Source organism: Muntiacus reevesi, chromosome 14 (genome assembly GCF_963930625.1).
Source record: "Muntiacus reevesi chromosome 14, mMunRee1.1, whole genome shotgun sequence".
In the NCBI taxonomy this organism is placed as follows: domain Eukaryota; kingdom Metazoa; phylum Chordata; class Mammalia; order Artiodactyla; family Cervidae; genus Muntiacus; species Muntiacus reevesi.
In genome coordinates this window covers 23,533,762-23,551,327 of record NC_089262.1, presented here as the reverse complement: position 1 = coordinate 23,551,327, position 17,566 = coordinate 23,533,762, and the positions used below count along the sequence as shown (strand labels likewise).

Genomic DNA, 17,566 nt, shown 5'->3' with positions numbered 1-17,566 from the left:
AGAGTTAGACATGACAAAGCGTTTGAACTGACTGTACTGTACTGAAGCCTTGCATGGAGTATTTTGAGTTTTACCTTGCTAGCTTGTGAAATGAGTGCAATTGTGCAGCAGTTTGAGTATTCTTTAGCATTCCTCTTCTTTGGGACTGAAACGAAAACTGATCTTTTCCCATCCTGTGTACACTACTGAGTTTTCCAAGTTTCTTGGCATATTGAGCACAGCACTTTAACAGCATCAACTTTTAAACTTTGTAATAGCTCAGTTGGAATTTCATCACCTCCAGTAGCTTTATTTGTAGTGTTGCCTCCTAAGGCCCACTTGACTTTGCACTCTAAGATGTCTGGCTCTAGGTGATTAATCATACCATTGTGGTTATCTGGGTCATTAAGATCTTTTTTGTATAGTTCTTTAATGTCTTTAATCTTAAATTAATTATTATGGATGATGTGATCTATGGATGGAGTTTTTTATTTAAAAAAAAATACTGATAACCAAGTTGCTACAGTAGGATGTATTGAGAATACACTCACAATGAAATTGCATTGACACCTTTTTCTAAATTCAAATGACTATATCTGTGAGTTTACTTCCACATTTTCTGTAGTTCTTACTAGTCTTTCTAATGCCTCACTGGCTTCATTATCACTGTTACGTAGGAAATATTGCAATATAATAATGTAAGTTCTCTTTGCTTTTGTTTTCAGAATTCTCTAGGCTACTCTATATTTTTTGCACTCATGTTTGTTTATTTTAAATTTAGTTGTCAATTTTTTATTAAAAATACAACTCTTTTTGGCCCCATAAACTGTAGCCTGCTAGGCTCCTCTGTCCATGGTATTTTCCAGACAAGAATACTATGCAGGATGCCATTTCCTACTCCAGGGGAAATTCCCAAGCGAGGGACTTGACCCTAGTCTCTCGTGTCTGCTGCATTCTTTACCACTAGCACCACCTTGCAAGCCCACAGTATACAGAGAAAGGGGAGGAAACATATAATACAGATTATACATAAACGGGCTGTGGGAGTGTGGCTAATTCCAGCTCACCACATTAGTACATACCAAATGTGATGAATATCCTATGTGTACTTGAAAAAAAATGTGCATTATGCACATATTAGATTTTGTGCTAGGAAAATATTGGTATTGACTTGGTAAATAACACTATCCAAACGTTTTATATCTTTACTAGTATTTGTTTTTCTGTTCTTTAAGTACTAAAATTTGTATTTAAAATATCCAAGTATAGTTCAGTCTCTCAGTTATGTCCAATTTTTTGCAACCCCATGGACTGCAGCACGCCAGGCCTCCCTGTCCATCACCAACTACGGGAGCTTCCTCAAACTCATGTCCATCGAATTTGTGATGCCATCCAAGCATCTAATCCTCTGTCATCATCTTCTCCTCCTGCCGTCAATCTTTCCCAGCATTAGGATCTTTTTCAGTGAGTCAGTTCTTCACATTAGGTGGCCAAAGTACTGGACTTTCAACTTCAGTATCAGTTCCTACAATGAGTACTCAAGATTGATTTCCTTTAGGATTGACAGGTTTGATCTCCTTGTAGCCCAAGGGACTCTCAAGAGTCTTCTCCAACACCACAGTTCAAAAGCATCAATTCTTCGGCACTCAGCCTTCTGTATGGTCCAGCCCTCACATCTGTACATAACTACTGGAAAAACCATAGCTTTGACTAGACAGATCTTTGTCAGCAAAGTAATGTCTCTGCTTTTTAATATGCTGTCTAGGTTGTCTAGGTTTTCTTCCAAGGAGAAAGCGTCTTTTAATTTCATGGCTCCCAGTATATATATCAGAATAAACTGTATATAGACGCAGCTAGTTTCATAGTGCATGCATGCCTGCTTAGTCGCTCAGTCATTTCCAACTCTTTGTGATCCCATTGACTGTAGACTGCCAGACTCCTCTGTCTATAGAGTTCTCCAGGCAAAATACCGGAGCATGTTCCCATTTCCCCCTGCAGGGGATCTTCCTAACCCAGGAACTGAACCAGCATCTCTGGTGCCTTTTGCATTGGCAAGAAGATTCTTTATCACTGAGCCATCTGGGAAGTCCCTTTCTTTCATAGTACTGTACAATGCAAGTTTATAATACTTTTCACATAAATAATACACAAGAAACACAAAGATAAATAAAACATTTTTTAATCCTACAGTACTGTACTTTGAAAAGTACAATATCAAGCAAATTCGCACAGTCGTGTCCAACTCTTTGCAACCCCATGGGCTATGGCCTACCAGGCTCCTCTGTCCATGGGATTTTCCAGGCAAGGGTACTGGAGTGGGGTGCCATTTCCTTCTCCAGTACAATAGCTGGCAGACAAGGACTGACTTCCAATGAACAGGCAAGAAGAGTTACTGACGGGAGGAGGGAAAGCAGTTGAGAGATTGTAGAGCTAAAGGATCATCAGCAATAGGAAATGGAGGAAAAGCTACAATTTCACTCATGCTTGACATGGATAGAATGAATGGTTCTCATCTTTGAAAGTTCACAACTTGAAGGTACTTATGTAGGGAACTTCCTGTAATATTTTTAGAATATATCTTTAATTTACAGGAAAGATATAAAGATACTGTGGTTAGTTCCCAAATACCTTATACCCAGTTTCTCTTTCATTAACCTCCTACACTCCAATAGCATCAGTTCAGTTCAGTTCAGTCGCTCAGTAGTGTCCGTTTTGCGACCCCATGAATCTCAACACGCCAGGCCTCCCTGTCCATCACCAACTCCCGGAGTCTACTCAAACTCATGTCCATCGAGTCGATGGTGCCATCCAGCCATCTCATCCTCTGTCGTGCCCTTCTCCTCCTGCCCCCAATCCCTCCCAGCGTCAGGGTCTTTTCCAATGAGTCAACTCTTCGCATGAGGTGGCCAAAGTTTTGAAGTTTCAGCTTCAACATCAATCTTTCCAGTGAACACCCAGGACTGATCTCCTTTAGGATGGACTGGTTGGATCTCCTTGCAGTCCAAGGGACTCTCAAGAGTCTTCTCCAACACCACAGTTCAGAAGCACCAATAGCATAGTTCCTACAATTAATGAACCAATATTGACAAATTATTATTGACTGAAGTCTACATTTTATTTGGAGCCCCTTGCTTTTTACCTAATATCTTTTACCTGTTCTGCACTGCATTTAGTCCTCATATTCCTTAGACTTCTCTATATTGTGTGATTATTTCTCAGACTCTCTTAGTTTTTTATTACCTCCAAAGACTTGAGGAGTCCATGTTATATCTTTAGTAATATGTCCCTCTAATAGGATTTATTTGATGCTCATTTTCAAGATTATACTAGGACTACGTTTTGGGGAAGAAGACCACAGGGATAAAGAGGGGTAAAGTGCCATTTCGTCGCATCATGTCAAGGGTATTACTTTCAAAACGATGTATTACTGTCAGTGTTAACTTAGTTGACAGTGTTTGTCCAGTGTCTCCTCTGTAAAGATGCTCTATTTTTTCCCTTTCCTTCCTGTGTTCTTGGGAGAAAGCCACTATATCTATATCAATATTTAAAGGGTGGGACTCATGCTTCACCTCCTTGAAGGACTTAAGAACACACTCTGAATGGAACTTGTTTGCATGTAGGGAACTTTCTGTATTAATATGAGTGTACAGCATTAAGTGGACCTACCTATTCTTTGGACTAAATCGTTATTTGCTGTTTTAATTATATGTGAACAGCATAATGACTCAATAGGCTCATATATTCTAAAATATCATAATTTCAATTATATATAGAAGAAATAAAGACTGATCATTCCCATAATAAAATTCAACTGTGATTTCAATTTAATTTGTCTACTACTTTTTTAAATTTTATGAAATGCACTTCATGTATTTTGAACTCTTCTGGTGGTTCAGCTGGTAAAGAATCCTCTTGCAATGCAGGAGACCTGGTTTTGATCTCTGAGTTGGGATAGTCCCCTGGAGAAGGGCATGGCTACCCACTCCAGTATTCTGGCTTGGACAATTCCATGGACTGTATAGTCTATGGAGTCACAAAGGGTCAGACATGACTGAGTGACTTTCACCTTCATGTAGTTTTAAAATTTCTTTTAGTTCCATGCACAATAATTTTTGTTAAATCTTTTTAAGATAATTCTCATTTTATCATTATAAAATATTCCTCTTTATCATCTTTCAAAATTTATTTTGTTTGGTATTAATATATCCCCACATATATCCCTACAACTATTATTTCCTATGTTTTTATTTCTTTACTTCAAATGTATTTGTACTGCTACATTGAAATCATGACTGTTGGAATGTATGAGTAGTTAAGCATTTTTTAGTGGATTCTCATAATCTCTTTATTATTTGAGATTTTAGTCTGCTACTATGTACTGATCTATTTGTATTGTATTTGTTCTACTCATTTTTTTTTAACTCCTTCTTTGTTTATTGTCTTTGTTTATGAAAGTGTTCCTGTCTCTCTTTCCCCTTCTTTCTCCCCTATAGTTTAAATTTCACTACGATATTTTCACCTTTATCTTCTTATAGTATCTAGTGGTTGTGCTAAGGATTATAGAACAATTACAAAGATAAAGATAAGTATCCATCCTTAATTTATATCCAACTAGATTATGATGCCCTTATTACAAAACATTATAACTTTGTAAAAGTGCAATTCCAGTTACCTTTTACACACTATATAGGTTATTTCTATATAATTTACTTTTACTGTATTGTATAAACCCCATAATACATTGCTATTATCCTAGATTTAAACAATCAATTGTTTTTAAGGAATATGTCTAACGTCTCGTATTTACCAACTGTTTTTCCCTTTCCAAGGATTCAACCTAGTATTATTTCTATCCTAAAGATATCCACTTATTTTAGATATCCAGTATTTTTTTTTAAATGAAAGGCCTATTTTAGTGAATTCTCTGAGTATTTTTTGCTAAAATGTTATTATTTCTTCATTTTGGAATGTTATTTTACTCAACAATTTCGCATTTCACTAATTCTAATGTGAATCCAGCTGTCTTTATTGCAGGATTGTTTCCCTGAGCATATGTTTATTTTTTGGATGCTTTAAAGATCTCTTTGTTCACAATACAGTCAGTTTAAAAGTGATAAAAATAATAAGAAAACATTAAAACATTTGCAAATTAATAATACACTTCTCAATAGCTAAAAGAGGAAATCATAAAAATTAAGAAACATGAATTTATTCTCTAAAACTTAGTTTTCATTGATTAACCTTGGTGTGCCCCCATTTACATTTTTTGTAATTATTTTCATTGAAATTCACTGAAATTGGATATATGGCCCAATGCCCATCACTAACTTGGAGAATGATCACCATTATCTCTTTTAAAAATTATTCTCTGCCATACTTTTCCCTCTCTTTTTAACTACATATATATTAATTGGTTCTCTAAGTATATATACTTTTGTTAGTTCACATATCTGAGTTGTTTGCTTCCATTGAGATGGAGATACAAACAGACACACATATATATGTGTTATGCATATATAATATTTTTCTCCTGATTTTGTTATTGCTCATTTCCTCAGTCGTGTCTGACTCTCTGCCACCCCATGGATCATAGCCCACCAGGATAATCTGTCCATGGGATTTCCCAGATAAGAATATTAGAGTGGATTGCCATTTCTTTCTTCTGGGGATCTTCCGGACCCAGGGACCAAATCTGCCTCTCCTGCTTGGCAGTGGATTCTTTACTGCTGAGCCAGTTGGGAAGCCACTATCTATCTATGTAATATTATATATATATATGAATATATATATATATATTATATATAAATGAAAAGTATATATATATATAGATACATATATATTACATATATATATATATATATATATACTTTTCATTTTACTTTACTAATTAATTTAAATTGCTATACTGTGGGTATTATAGATGATACAGTGTCTTGTCAAGTTTTGATTCTAGAAACTATTTGAATGGGTCTGTGTTAGTCTTATTTTTCTTAGGATGTACTTTTTAACTCATAGAACACAATCCTTTCTCCCTGAGGCATGGGTTTTCTCAAGTCTTAATGCCCAAGATGCTCACTTAAGATGAATTTTTCTGGTTGTATCAAAACTCCTATCTGTTCCCACTCTTCGCAGTGACTGACATTATCTGTTAAAATCTTAGATCTAGGCCTGCCTCCCTGTATATATACATTATAAGACTCTACTCTAAATTTTAGCAGAAATCTTACAAAGTTACCTTGGTTAGGCCCTTCTGTGGTTCTCTGGTTCTCTCCTCTTTGTACCCTCTCCAGGAAATTCAGGCCACAATAGCAGCTGGATTCTGATCTCCATTTTCTCTGCAGAATCGCTAATCTTTGTACACAGGCTATACATCCCTACAATAAAGCTATTCCCAAACAAATGCTAGAGTGAATATGTATCTTATTCTGTTACTTCCCCTCTGCTCTTCAGTTCTTATAATCAGAAATTTCATGTATTTTGTCCAGATTTTTACTTACTTACTATGGGAGTGTAAGTCCAACAAATGTAATTTAGCTTAAGCTAGAAATCTTTATGGTGTAAATATATTGCATATCACTGCCTTTCTCTTTAGGTTTTATTTACTATAAAACTGGATATTAACATAAAGTCCTGAAGGTATTATCTAATATAAGTAACTTTAAAGATGAAAAGTTGTTTTACATTAAATAAATATGCAAAAAGACACTGTTAAGACTGATGCACAATTTACTATTTTTGAAAATGTATTTTAACATTATTAAAACATCAGAGATATACTTTAATTGTTATAGATGATTATTTTTTAGCAACTCTCAGGAAGACCTCTTTGGCTTTCCTCACTAAAGTATGAGCAGAATGTTAGAAAATTCCAAATATAATTTTAAGGATGTATAAGGATTATTTATAAGAGTTGAGCAATCTGGCCTACTTTTGCATTTAAAAGCACTTTCAACAAAAATTAAATGAGCAAACAATTAAAAGATCTTTATTTTTTATTTTTAAAGGAAAAGTGATTAGAGGTGAATTTGCTTTGATTTTGCAAACTTTGCTTCCAAATGTTGTATTATTCTGAGTTCTTCAGAGAAACAGAAGACATATAACATGTTATATAGGTTATATGTATGTACACACACACACACACACACACACACACACACACACACACACACACACACACACACACACACACACACTGCTTGAAGCTCTGTCCACTGGGAGTATTTCTTTTCAACACTGTCCTACAAGGATGTCTCAGAAAATGATTGTAGTGTTACAGCCCAGCTTTCAGTGATGCCTGAAAATCATGAAGGACACTTTTTAAACCAGACCCAAGACTTTTCTTCTTCTGTCACCTGAAGAGGGAACTTCTCATGAGGCTATAAATGCAGGCTGGGTAGAGAAGTCAGTGTAGCAGAAGTGGGGATCATGGGCATTTGGGTCACTTCTTTCTGTCCCTTAACTTGGGTTTTTGGGGGCATGTCCAGGCCTGATCACATATGAACCAGTTCCTTTTGATAGAGTGCTGTCGTTCACACTCAACTTTATGGCTCGATAGGTCAGATAACACACAATTCGTGAAGAGCATTTCAGAATGCGTGGACACTTGGTACCCCGTGGGTTAAGAAATTAGTTTGTAAGCCTCCATAGTAAGTCAAGAGGTTTTTCTCAAAAGGAGACTAGTTATTCACAGAGGAACAAGGCAGGGCCTTGTTCCAAAATCAGGAGGGTCTGTAAAGCAATTCACCTATCGCAGGCTCCCACTAAAATCTCTACCTGCCACTGCTACTTTAAGAACTTCTGGATCTATAGGGATAATATGGCCAAAGTGATGGAGTAGCTTGCACACCAGACCAGACCTATTACAGTCAAAGCCAATAGTTTTTCAGGTGACTTGGTAAATGGATTTGGAGAAAACACCCAAATGAGGAATACGCTGCCTCCAAAATCTGAAGAGGCCCCTAACCCATTGTGCTATTTTTTGGCTGTAGGATGGGTCAGAAGTGACAGTGTGTTATTTACCACAGGGTGGGTTTGGGGACACACGGGGTGCAGTATGAGATGAACTGCAGGTAAAACTCCATTGATCACCCGACTTTCGTCCTCCTCTATTCAGGTTGGCAGATCACACTGATACTTTGCTTCTCCTGGAGTTGATGTCAGTTCAATGTCTAGTAATACCAAACTGTTTAATTATTTCCTTTTCCCCAGTGCATAGTTCTCCTGAAAAGAAAGGCATAGTGTTTCTACAGAAGACTTGGAGAAGGAATAAGAAATGTTTGGTGTATACTGGGATCCATCCTCAAGAAAACTTGGCATCCTTTTTATTCAAGGGATTCTGGGTCTGTAAATTGGCTCAAGCCTGGGAAATGATTGATTCTGTTTTTATGATTCATGCTGGTGTTTTGCTCTCTTACCTTGAACTTTTTGGCTTTTATAAGTTAAGTATGAATTTAGTAGCCCTCCTATCCACTTTTAGGAACACCATAATCAGTTAGCCAATGCCATAGATCTGTGAGTCAGACTATTCTGTTTAACTCAGCTGACCACTATGATAATCCTGCCACTTATCTTTTGCCAAGTGAGTGCACTTAACCTCTGTCACTCTGGCATCCAATTACTTCCACTGCACTTAGGTTTCCCAGTTTAGAGATAGCAGGTCCATCGTATCACAGAAAACAGTGATAACAAAGCTCTTCAAGGATGACTAGACGCCCTCATAGGTTTGTATCCCACAACAGTGATGAAAGATATGTTTTCTGTACCCTTTCAGTGTGGGTGAGTAGATGTTAAATAACAAAGCTACTCTAACATTCCAATCTCCCTTAAGACTATTTTCCTCCCTTTATTTTCCTCTGGAAAACCTAGACAAATAAAGATTTTATTTACATAAAGTATAATTTATATATACATAATGTATATATATTATAAATATATATAACATTAATTTTCTCTGGAAATATATAATATATATATGTAACATATATATGTTATATTATTATAGACCAATATGTATTTGTATTATATTATTATATAAATGTACGTATATAAAAATTGGCTCCCATGATTATGGAGCCTGAAAAGTCCTAAGATTTGCAGTTGGCAAACTGGAGATTTAAGAATGTTGATGTACTGTTTTAAGTCCAAGTCCAAATACTTGAAAACCAGAATCAATTGTGTAACTTCCAATCTGAATAGAAGACAATAGACAGAAAGAGTAATTGTCCTTTATTTAGCCTTAGATGAGGACACCACTTAGGAAAGGATAGTCTACTTTAGTCTGTTTACAGATTGAGTTGTTAATGTCTTCCAGAAGTATCCCCATAGATACATTCAGAATTATGTTAAACCAAATATTTAAATTGATTTACAAAATTATCAGTTTAAAATTTTAGCCTCTTTTGCATGTGCATGTTTAATTTTTTCAAATTTTCGAAAGTAAAAAACATTGTAGCAGAGTAAAACTAAAAATGATACTTTTGGAAAACAATAGCATTTGAGATATTTATCCATAATTTATTTTGCTTTCAATGTATTTATTCAAGTCTAGAAGAGGGAAGAAAGGTATGATGCGGAAATGAAGACTACTTGGTTTGTTGATGCCTGAGAAAATAATTACATTTGGTACTCATTTGTTAAGGCATTTTATGTTGGCTTTGCTTTATAATACAGAAACAATATTTTCAAGATTTTTATTTTGTCATGATCCTAAAAATGCTAATTTTGAAGTTTATTTTTGTCTGTTATTTATATTTAAGCTATGGTAGAAAAAATTTTACTATTGATTTCTATCAATTCTAAATATATAATTCAAAATTAATAATGTACGTGAAGCAAAAATTAATATTTTAAGATAGTGGCTTTTGTTTCTGTTATATTTTACCAGAGAATAACTTTTGAGAACTTTCACTTTTAAAATGAAATTGTGAATTAAAGCCATTAAAATGTATTTGACTTTGTGTAAAAGTTCTAAAGTGGAATTTTAAATTAACAGAATATGAAATATCATGAAATATTGGAACAGGGTTTAGAAAAGGTAGGGATTGAATAATAAAATTATTTCAATGATGTACTGCATCATTGAATGTAGTGGTTTCAATATATGAATGTCTAAAATAATATTATTGTTTTATTGCAAGGATTTACTTTGTAACTAAAATTTAATATTTTCAGACAAAATACTTATTCTGAAAGTTTTGCATTTCCATAAATATTTTAATTTCCCTTTGGTCATCACGCTTAGTTAAAACAGCTTGATATTATAATACAGAATTTTCCTCGAAAATTTAAAAATTGAAGATAGTATCATTCAGAAAAAAAAAGGATAGTTTCTATCCTACATAAATGTTTTTCTAGACTTCAAAATATTTTGAATGAGTAGAAAATCTTTTTTAAGAGTAAATTCTTTCCATAAATGATTAAATATAAGATGTAGATTCATATGTAATTCAGTGTGATAGATACAGGTTCATTTTCCTACATATTTTAATAACCACAACAGAATGTCAAACATTTATTAAATGCAAAAAATAAAGGTATAACACAATATTTATTATAGCATTATTCTAATTATGTTAAATGCATGGAAAATAGTGGGAAGGATTTACAAAAATCAAAATTAATTTTCATTTGTATATACATATATAAAATTTCTACTGAAATTTGATGCTACTAACCTGTTCCTCCTTTTGTTTTGGCTACTTATTAATAATTTCCATATATAAACATGGGATGGGGTCCCTGACATAGTGCACAATATTTACACTACTGTATTTAATATTGCACAATTTTCAGTAAATTGTAGCATTATCCCTGGATTATCTTTGTTTCAGCCTTAGAATATATTTGACAATATTGATAATTGACAAATATCTCGCTTGTTTTTTGCTGTGTATAAATATGTATTGGGCTTCCCTGGTGGTTCAGGCAGTAAGGAATCTACCTGCAATGCAGGAGACCTGGGTTCGATCCCTGGGTTGGGACGATCCCCTGGAGGAGGGCGTGGCAACTCACTCTAGTTTCTTGCCTGGAGAATCCCCATGGACAGAAGAATCGTGGGCTATAATCCATGGGGTTGCAAAGAGTTGGACCCGACTGAGCAACTAAGCGCAAAGTGTCTTAACTGTTTAGACTAGACTCTCTAGAATAGAGAGTTAAGGAAAGCATCCCTAAGAATAAAAATTGTAAATGAAATTTGATAAACATTTAATTAGGGGAAAATGCAGAGAAGAGGAAGGGTGTTAAAGGGTGAGAGAAACATCTGCAAGCATGAGGTGTAAAAGCTGGAACAAGCCTTCTGAGAAATGAAGAAAACAAAACAAGGCAGAACAAAGCAATTGATATGTATCGAGTGTATAGCAAAGTGGGTTAAGGCGACAGGAGCACATCTGGAGATGAGAACAAGATTATGATTAATGCATAAATAAGGCTACAGAGTCCAAGCAAATAGATTAACAATAAAAGCAAAGATTATTAAAAAAGAATATTATCCCCTTTTAATAGAAGTGCCTTAAACTAAACACACACACACATACACACACAAAATTTGCCTAATATGACAGAAATTTGCATTAGATTAAGCCAGATTTCTAAGATTTTAGATTCATATTTCTTATGTACTGTACCTGGTTGGAGATTTTTTTGCTACGGAGTAGTATGACTGCGTTTGTGATGTAGAAAAATCAACTTCTTTAGTACAGAAAATTGTCTGGAGTAGAACAAGAGGGAAGTAATCAATCCGAAGACCACTGCCTTGGTCCAGATAAGACCAGAGCAGGGTAGTAACCACAGAGATGGAGACAGATGAATAGGCGGGGAGATATTTCAGAGAAGAAAAGTCTGCATATATTTATTTTAATATTGGGCTTAAAAGTAAAGGAGCAAATGTGAATCCCAAGTCTGTAACTTTTGCTACCATAAAAAGTAGATTCAAGTGCTCGAATAGTTCAAAGATGGAATAAGATACAAAGATAGGTGGAATCAGAATGTACTGGGGATTGCAAACTAAAGGACGGAAGACACTAGAGCAGGGGATAGGCTGGAAATGACTCAAAGTACAGAACGGTGTTGGTTTTGAAAAACCATAGTTTCCCTTGTGGCTCCAATGGTAAAGAATCCACCTGTAATGCAGGTGGGTCAGCTGGGTGTGATCCCTGGGTCCAGAAGACCCTCTGGAGAAGGGACTGGCTACCCACTCCAGTATCCTTGCCTGGAGAATTCCATGGGCAGAAGAGCCTGACAGGCTTTGGGGTCGCAGTCCTTGGGCTCTCAGAGTCAGACCCAATAGAGAGACTAACACTTTCACTTTTGCAAAACCATTAGGAATTTTTCCAACTGAAAGTTTCTGTAAATATTGATACATGATTCATGCGTCTGTTTTAAACACTTGATGAAAAACCGTCTATACTAAGAAGTTTACTTTTAAGATGGGAATGAATAGAATGAAGATGCATAAGATTATTTAAATGACCAATGGAAAAGTCCTGTGAGTTTTATATCCCTTGAAATTTCAAATGTCCATAAAATTTCTCAATTCCCAAAAAAAATGAGAACATTCTGATAAAAAGAGTACTCTTCTAAAGTTACATAGAGAAAAATCTGTGACATTAAGTTTAATATTCTATCTCTGGTTGGTCTTTGATGACGGAGCCTGTGTATCTGCAAGCAATATTATCCTGAGAGAAGTAAAATCATTTAAAATTATGGCATATACCCTAAGCCTATCATAATAAGGTTTGAAATTCCTCACATATCTCTTTGAGTTCAGTGATTTTAAGTGTAATCAAGAGTATATTAATATTTTACACTTAAGATCTAGACTAATAGGTTCTTTTCTTGTTAATGTGCCAGACATTTAAATCTTGGTAGTATTCTATTCAAAAATATTGTGTGAGCACTGTGTTTTGAAAATATATTTTATTTTATTTCAAATTAATATATATGTGTTTTTGAGAATGATAAAATTAAAATGTTTAGTCTCTCCACAGTGAAAATTAAGATAACCACCTTAATCATTGTTCTAGTGATGTTGTGTGTAGATAAATCGATATTTGCCAAAATTATTTTTTCTGTAATAACAATGCATATATTTATAGACTCTTCCTTTCTACCTCCCTTAAGCTTCACACTGACCAAGATAAAGGAGATGGAAATTTAAAATATATATTAACAGGAGATGGGGCTGGCAGTCTGTTCGTCATAGATGAAAACACAGGAGATATTCATGCGGCAAAGAAACTAGACAGAGAAGAAAAGTCCCTTTACGTTCTTCGTGCCAAGGCTATAGACAGAAAGACCGGGCGGCAGGTGGAGCCTGAATCTGAATTTATAATTAAAATTCATGATATCAATGACAATGAACCAAAATTCACAAAAGACTTATACACTGCCAGTGTTCCTGAAATGTCTGGAGTCGGTAGGTATATGCTAACTCATGTAAATTAAGGTTTTTTTTTTTTTTATTTTTTGCTAAGATAGTTATTATGGACATATAGTTATGAGATGTGATCTCTTTCAAGATAAGAGCTATAACTGAAACTACTAATTAGTGTTAGCTAACTCACTTCTAATGATTTTTAGTTGTGTTTCTTAACAGTTTCTGCTATTTTGTAACTGATATTAAAGATGATTATTGAGAACAATTATTCCACTGAATTTCAACCAAGTTTTTACCTCTACTCAACTGCCATTCAAATGGCACTCAGATTCAATGTATTTTTGCCTGAAATGAAAAGAACAGTGTCAGCAGTTTTAGAAAGTTTTGCTTGCATTATTTTGCATAATAACAACAAATGCTTGCATTTGACAAATTTCTTTTGATAGTCTCATTTGATCATTGAAACAACTTCATGTGATAGGCATGAGAAATAGAACTTTAAATCCCCATCCTGTTAATTAGGAACCCTGGATTCAGAAAGATTAAGTAACTGAATTAAGATCAAATAACCTGGCAGCATATCAACAATATTCTAATTCTTTTTCATGTTATTTTAGCTATATTCCACACAGAATGATTAGTCTAAAAACTGAAACTAATCATTTCATTCTTTAAGGCTGCCCATAATTTTAAATGCCTTTTGTTATTATGCAATATTTTTATCTGTAAAGGTCATTACATTTAGCTATAGTTATATGAAAGGTTAGATTTGTTAATGAGATAGTAAAAGATGACTCAAATTATATTTCTAATAAAAACATTGAAGAAGGAAAACAAACTTATGTATACCTTTGCTGAGTGATTGATGTTAAATATTTTTTCATTACATGTGTCATCTAGCCAGAATAACCAAAAGTTTGTAAAGAAGTTTTTATTTTTTTCTAAACTGAGATGAAATCTCACCTGAGGAGGGGAAAAATCTGCCTTTTCAGGTATTCATTACAATAATATGAAAAGCATTAGTCAAATTAGAAAGGAGTCCTGTGAAATCATAAAGCTTAGGATGAAATATGAATGGTTGTATTTTCTTTTAAGATTTTTATATATCTGTTAGCTTGGTTCAGTTACATGGAAAGTACTGCGTTGGTCCATAAAAGTTGACCAGTGGGTTAATGTAGATATACAGCATGTCTCTTTGTAGGCTTATATTTGAGAGAAAGATACATATAAAATGATGTTCTCCATTTCAGTTTCCTATTGATGTACATTCTACAGTTTGGTTTTCTGATTAATACCCTTCAACAATTGTAAAACTTTTTTTTCTTGTTTTATATGTTATTTTGTCAGATGTTTTGACACATAATAATATAAAAAGTGAAACTTAGTTGCTCAGTGATCTGACTCTTTGCAACCCCATGGACTGCAGCCCATCAGACTCCTCTGTCCATGGAAATCTCCAGGCAATAATACTGGAGTGGGTTGCCATTCCCTTCTCCAGGGGATCTTCCCCACCAAGGGACCAAACTTGGGTCTCCTGCATTGCAGACAAATTCTTTACTGTCTGAGGCACCAGGGAAGCCCCAATAGTACAAAAACGTTCATGTCTTGTCTTTCTCCAGAAAGATTTGATATGCCTATAAGATATGCAATTATGCAATATCATGCAAGCAAAGCTGTCTAAAACTGCTGACACTATTCCTTTCATTTCAAGCAAAAATACACTGAACCTGAGTGCCATTTCAATGGCTGTATATTCCCTAGTGTTTCAGACAGTGAAGAATATGTCTGCAATGCAGGAGACCCAGATTTGATCCCTGGGTCAGGAACATCTGGAGACAGGCCTGGCAACCCACTCCCATATTCTTGCTTAGAGAATTCCATGGACAGAGGAGTCTAGCGGGCTCTAGTCCATGGGGTTGCAAAGAGTTGGACACGACTGAACAACAAACACTTCCACTTTCATAGAAGTAAAAAGTATAATTGATATGATAGAGGTGTTTGAATGTAATAAATTTGGATAATTGACTTAAAACCAAATGACTTTTTAAATTTCCAAACTATTAATTCATCTCTAAAAACAGAATATTTACTTATCAGAGACTCTTTATATTTAAACTCAACCTGTATTTTCTCCTATATTATTTTATATTATTTAATGGGATATTATCTTCTATTCAATATGTTTTTATAATCAATCTACCAAATTCAAAGATAGTCTTTCTCATTGAAATACTAAGATCATCTAGATTCTATTAAAATTTATCAAGTGTGTGATAAGATCAGAACTAGACTAAGTGCTTCTCTGTTTTATATTTCACAAAACTTTCACTTGTTCAAACCTATATTAAAATATAGAATATATAAGTTTATGCATAGGAGAAGGCTTGTAAATTATCTTGTCCAAAAAGCCTTTCATGTAAAGCAATCTGTATTTCATTTATATAAGCTTTAAATTATGGGCAGTACAATTTCTAATTACTGTAAACCTTAAATACGAGAATTTGGGTCATTGCCGATAGCATTACCTGCATGTCTACAATAACAACAAAACTGAGAAGTGTATAGGTGGTGGCTGTATGGCTCCAGTTGCAGATTTTGGTACTGAAAAAGGTTTAAGAACTACAGGTGAATCTTGATCCCATTCAGAGAGAGAGAAATAGCGTTAGTCATTCAGTCATGTCTGATTCCTTGCGACTCCATGGACTGTAGCCCGCCAGGCTCCTCTGTCCATGTAATTCTCCAGACAAGAATACTGGAGTGGGTTGCCATGCCCTTCTCCAGGGGATGGTCCCAACACAGGGATGGAGCCCAGGTTCCCTGCATTAGGCAGATTCTTTACCATTTGAGCTAACCAAGGAACCCTGCCCCTTTATAGGGGATAATTATTATTCTTTATTACTAATATTGACATTATTGCACTAATTGATTCTTCCTTGCCCCACTCATAGACTTTGTATGTGTATCTATTTTTAAACAGAAATGTGCACATTATAAACTCATATTTATATATGGAAGATACTTGGTTTAATTACCACTCTTAATAAATAAATAAAAATGAGTCTAAAAGAATTAAACTGATTTGTTCAAAAAAATACAGAGACAAATTGTTACTATACTATCTTTAAAAAGGAAAAAAAGTTAACAAAATAAAGAGATGGCTGGATAATTCTAATACTTTACTATTTTTCTCTACTATAAAATAGTTATGATTATTATGCAAAATGTACTTTGGAAAACTTATTTTATTAGATTCTTAGTGACTCTTTGAAAGTGAATTTTTTTCTTATTGTTTTAATTCAAATTTCTCAAAAAATTAAATTTGCATAAGTATAAGGAAAGGGGAAACTTCATTTTACAATAAGGATTTAGGTCTATTTATCTATATATGTATATATAGATAATTCTTGTATATATGTATATATTTATTGTGATTTTTTGGCAATTCTACCTAATTTAAAGGAAAATAAAAATTAATTCATTATAGGCTTTAGATGTGATTTTCTCCACTTTTACCTATAAAAATTATCATTTACAGAGAAATATAAAGGGTGATACTTAGAAACTTTGTCAGGTTATGTGTAGCCCATATGTTAACAGCTAAAGCCTAAATATAATCACATAAAAAAAGAATATCTTCTCTCTAAATGAAGTAATTCACAATTATTTAGCTATAAACTTATTACTAATTTTAAGCTTATTTTCACTATATTAGTGATTTTAATTTAAACCCAATTGAAAATCTACTTTTAACTTTTATGGTAAGTTAAGCCTAAGATAATAAAGTATATAAATTCTTTTTCCTCATTTTATCTTTCTTTCCAGTGTTGTACTCCAGTGCTCTCTTTTAGAGTATTCCCTTCTATGGTATTATTTGTTATTTCTTCATGCGTTTGTCTTTTCTTTTTTTCTCTCACAAAATCCTCTGCATGCTTTTTCCCTCTGCCTCTTCTTTCTGTCAAAATCACAAGCCATATTTCACTTTTGTTCTCAGAATCATGTGTCTCAAAATAAAATGAATCTGGTACCAAAAGAAATTTCATGAAATCAATGAATTAGCAATTTGAATTTAGCATCTTTGTTATGATTAACAATTCATATTTCAAATAATCCTCAGATATGAACACAATTAATAATCTAACATATATGCACAAAACTTTTTGTTAATAGCTAAATTCAAATGATTCCAATTAACTCTTGAAATCTGAAACACATTAT

The 17,566-nt window shown here is 34.0% G+C and overlaps 1 protein-coding gene across 3 annotated transcripts in view; it reads left to right on the top strand.

Annotated features, from left to right (window-relative positions):
* CDH9 (cadherin 9) overlaps positions 1 to 17,566 on the top strand; it is an 81,525-nt gene that overhangs the window by 37,116 nt on the left and 26,843 nt on the right. For all 3 annotated transcript variants that reach the window (XM_065905316.1, XM_065905317.1, XM_065905319.1), the window contains exon 2: positions 13,096 to 13,390. In XM_065905316.1, coding sequence (XP_065761388.1) covers positions 13,096 to 13,390 — 295 coding nt within the window. The remainder of the gene's footprint in view (positions 1 to 13,095; positions 13,391 to 17,566) is intronic.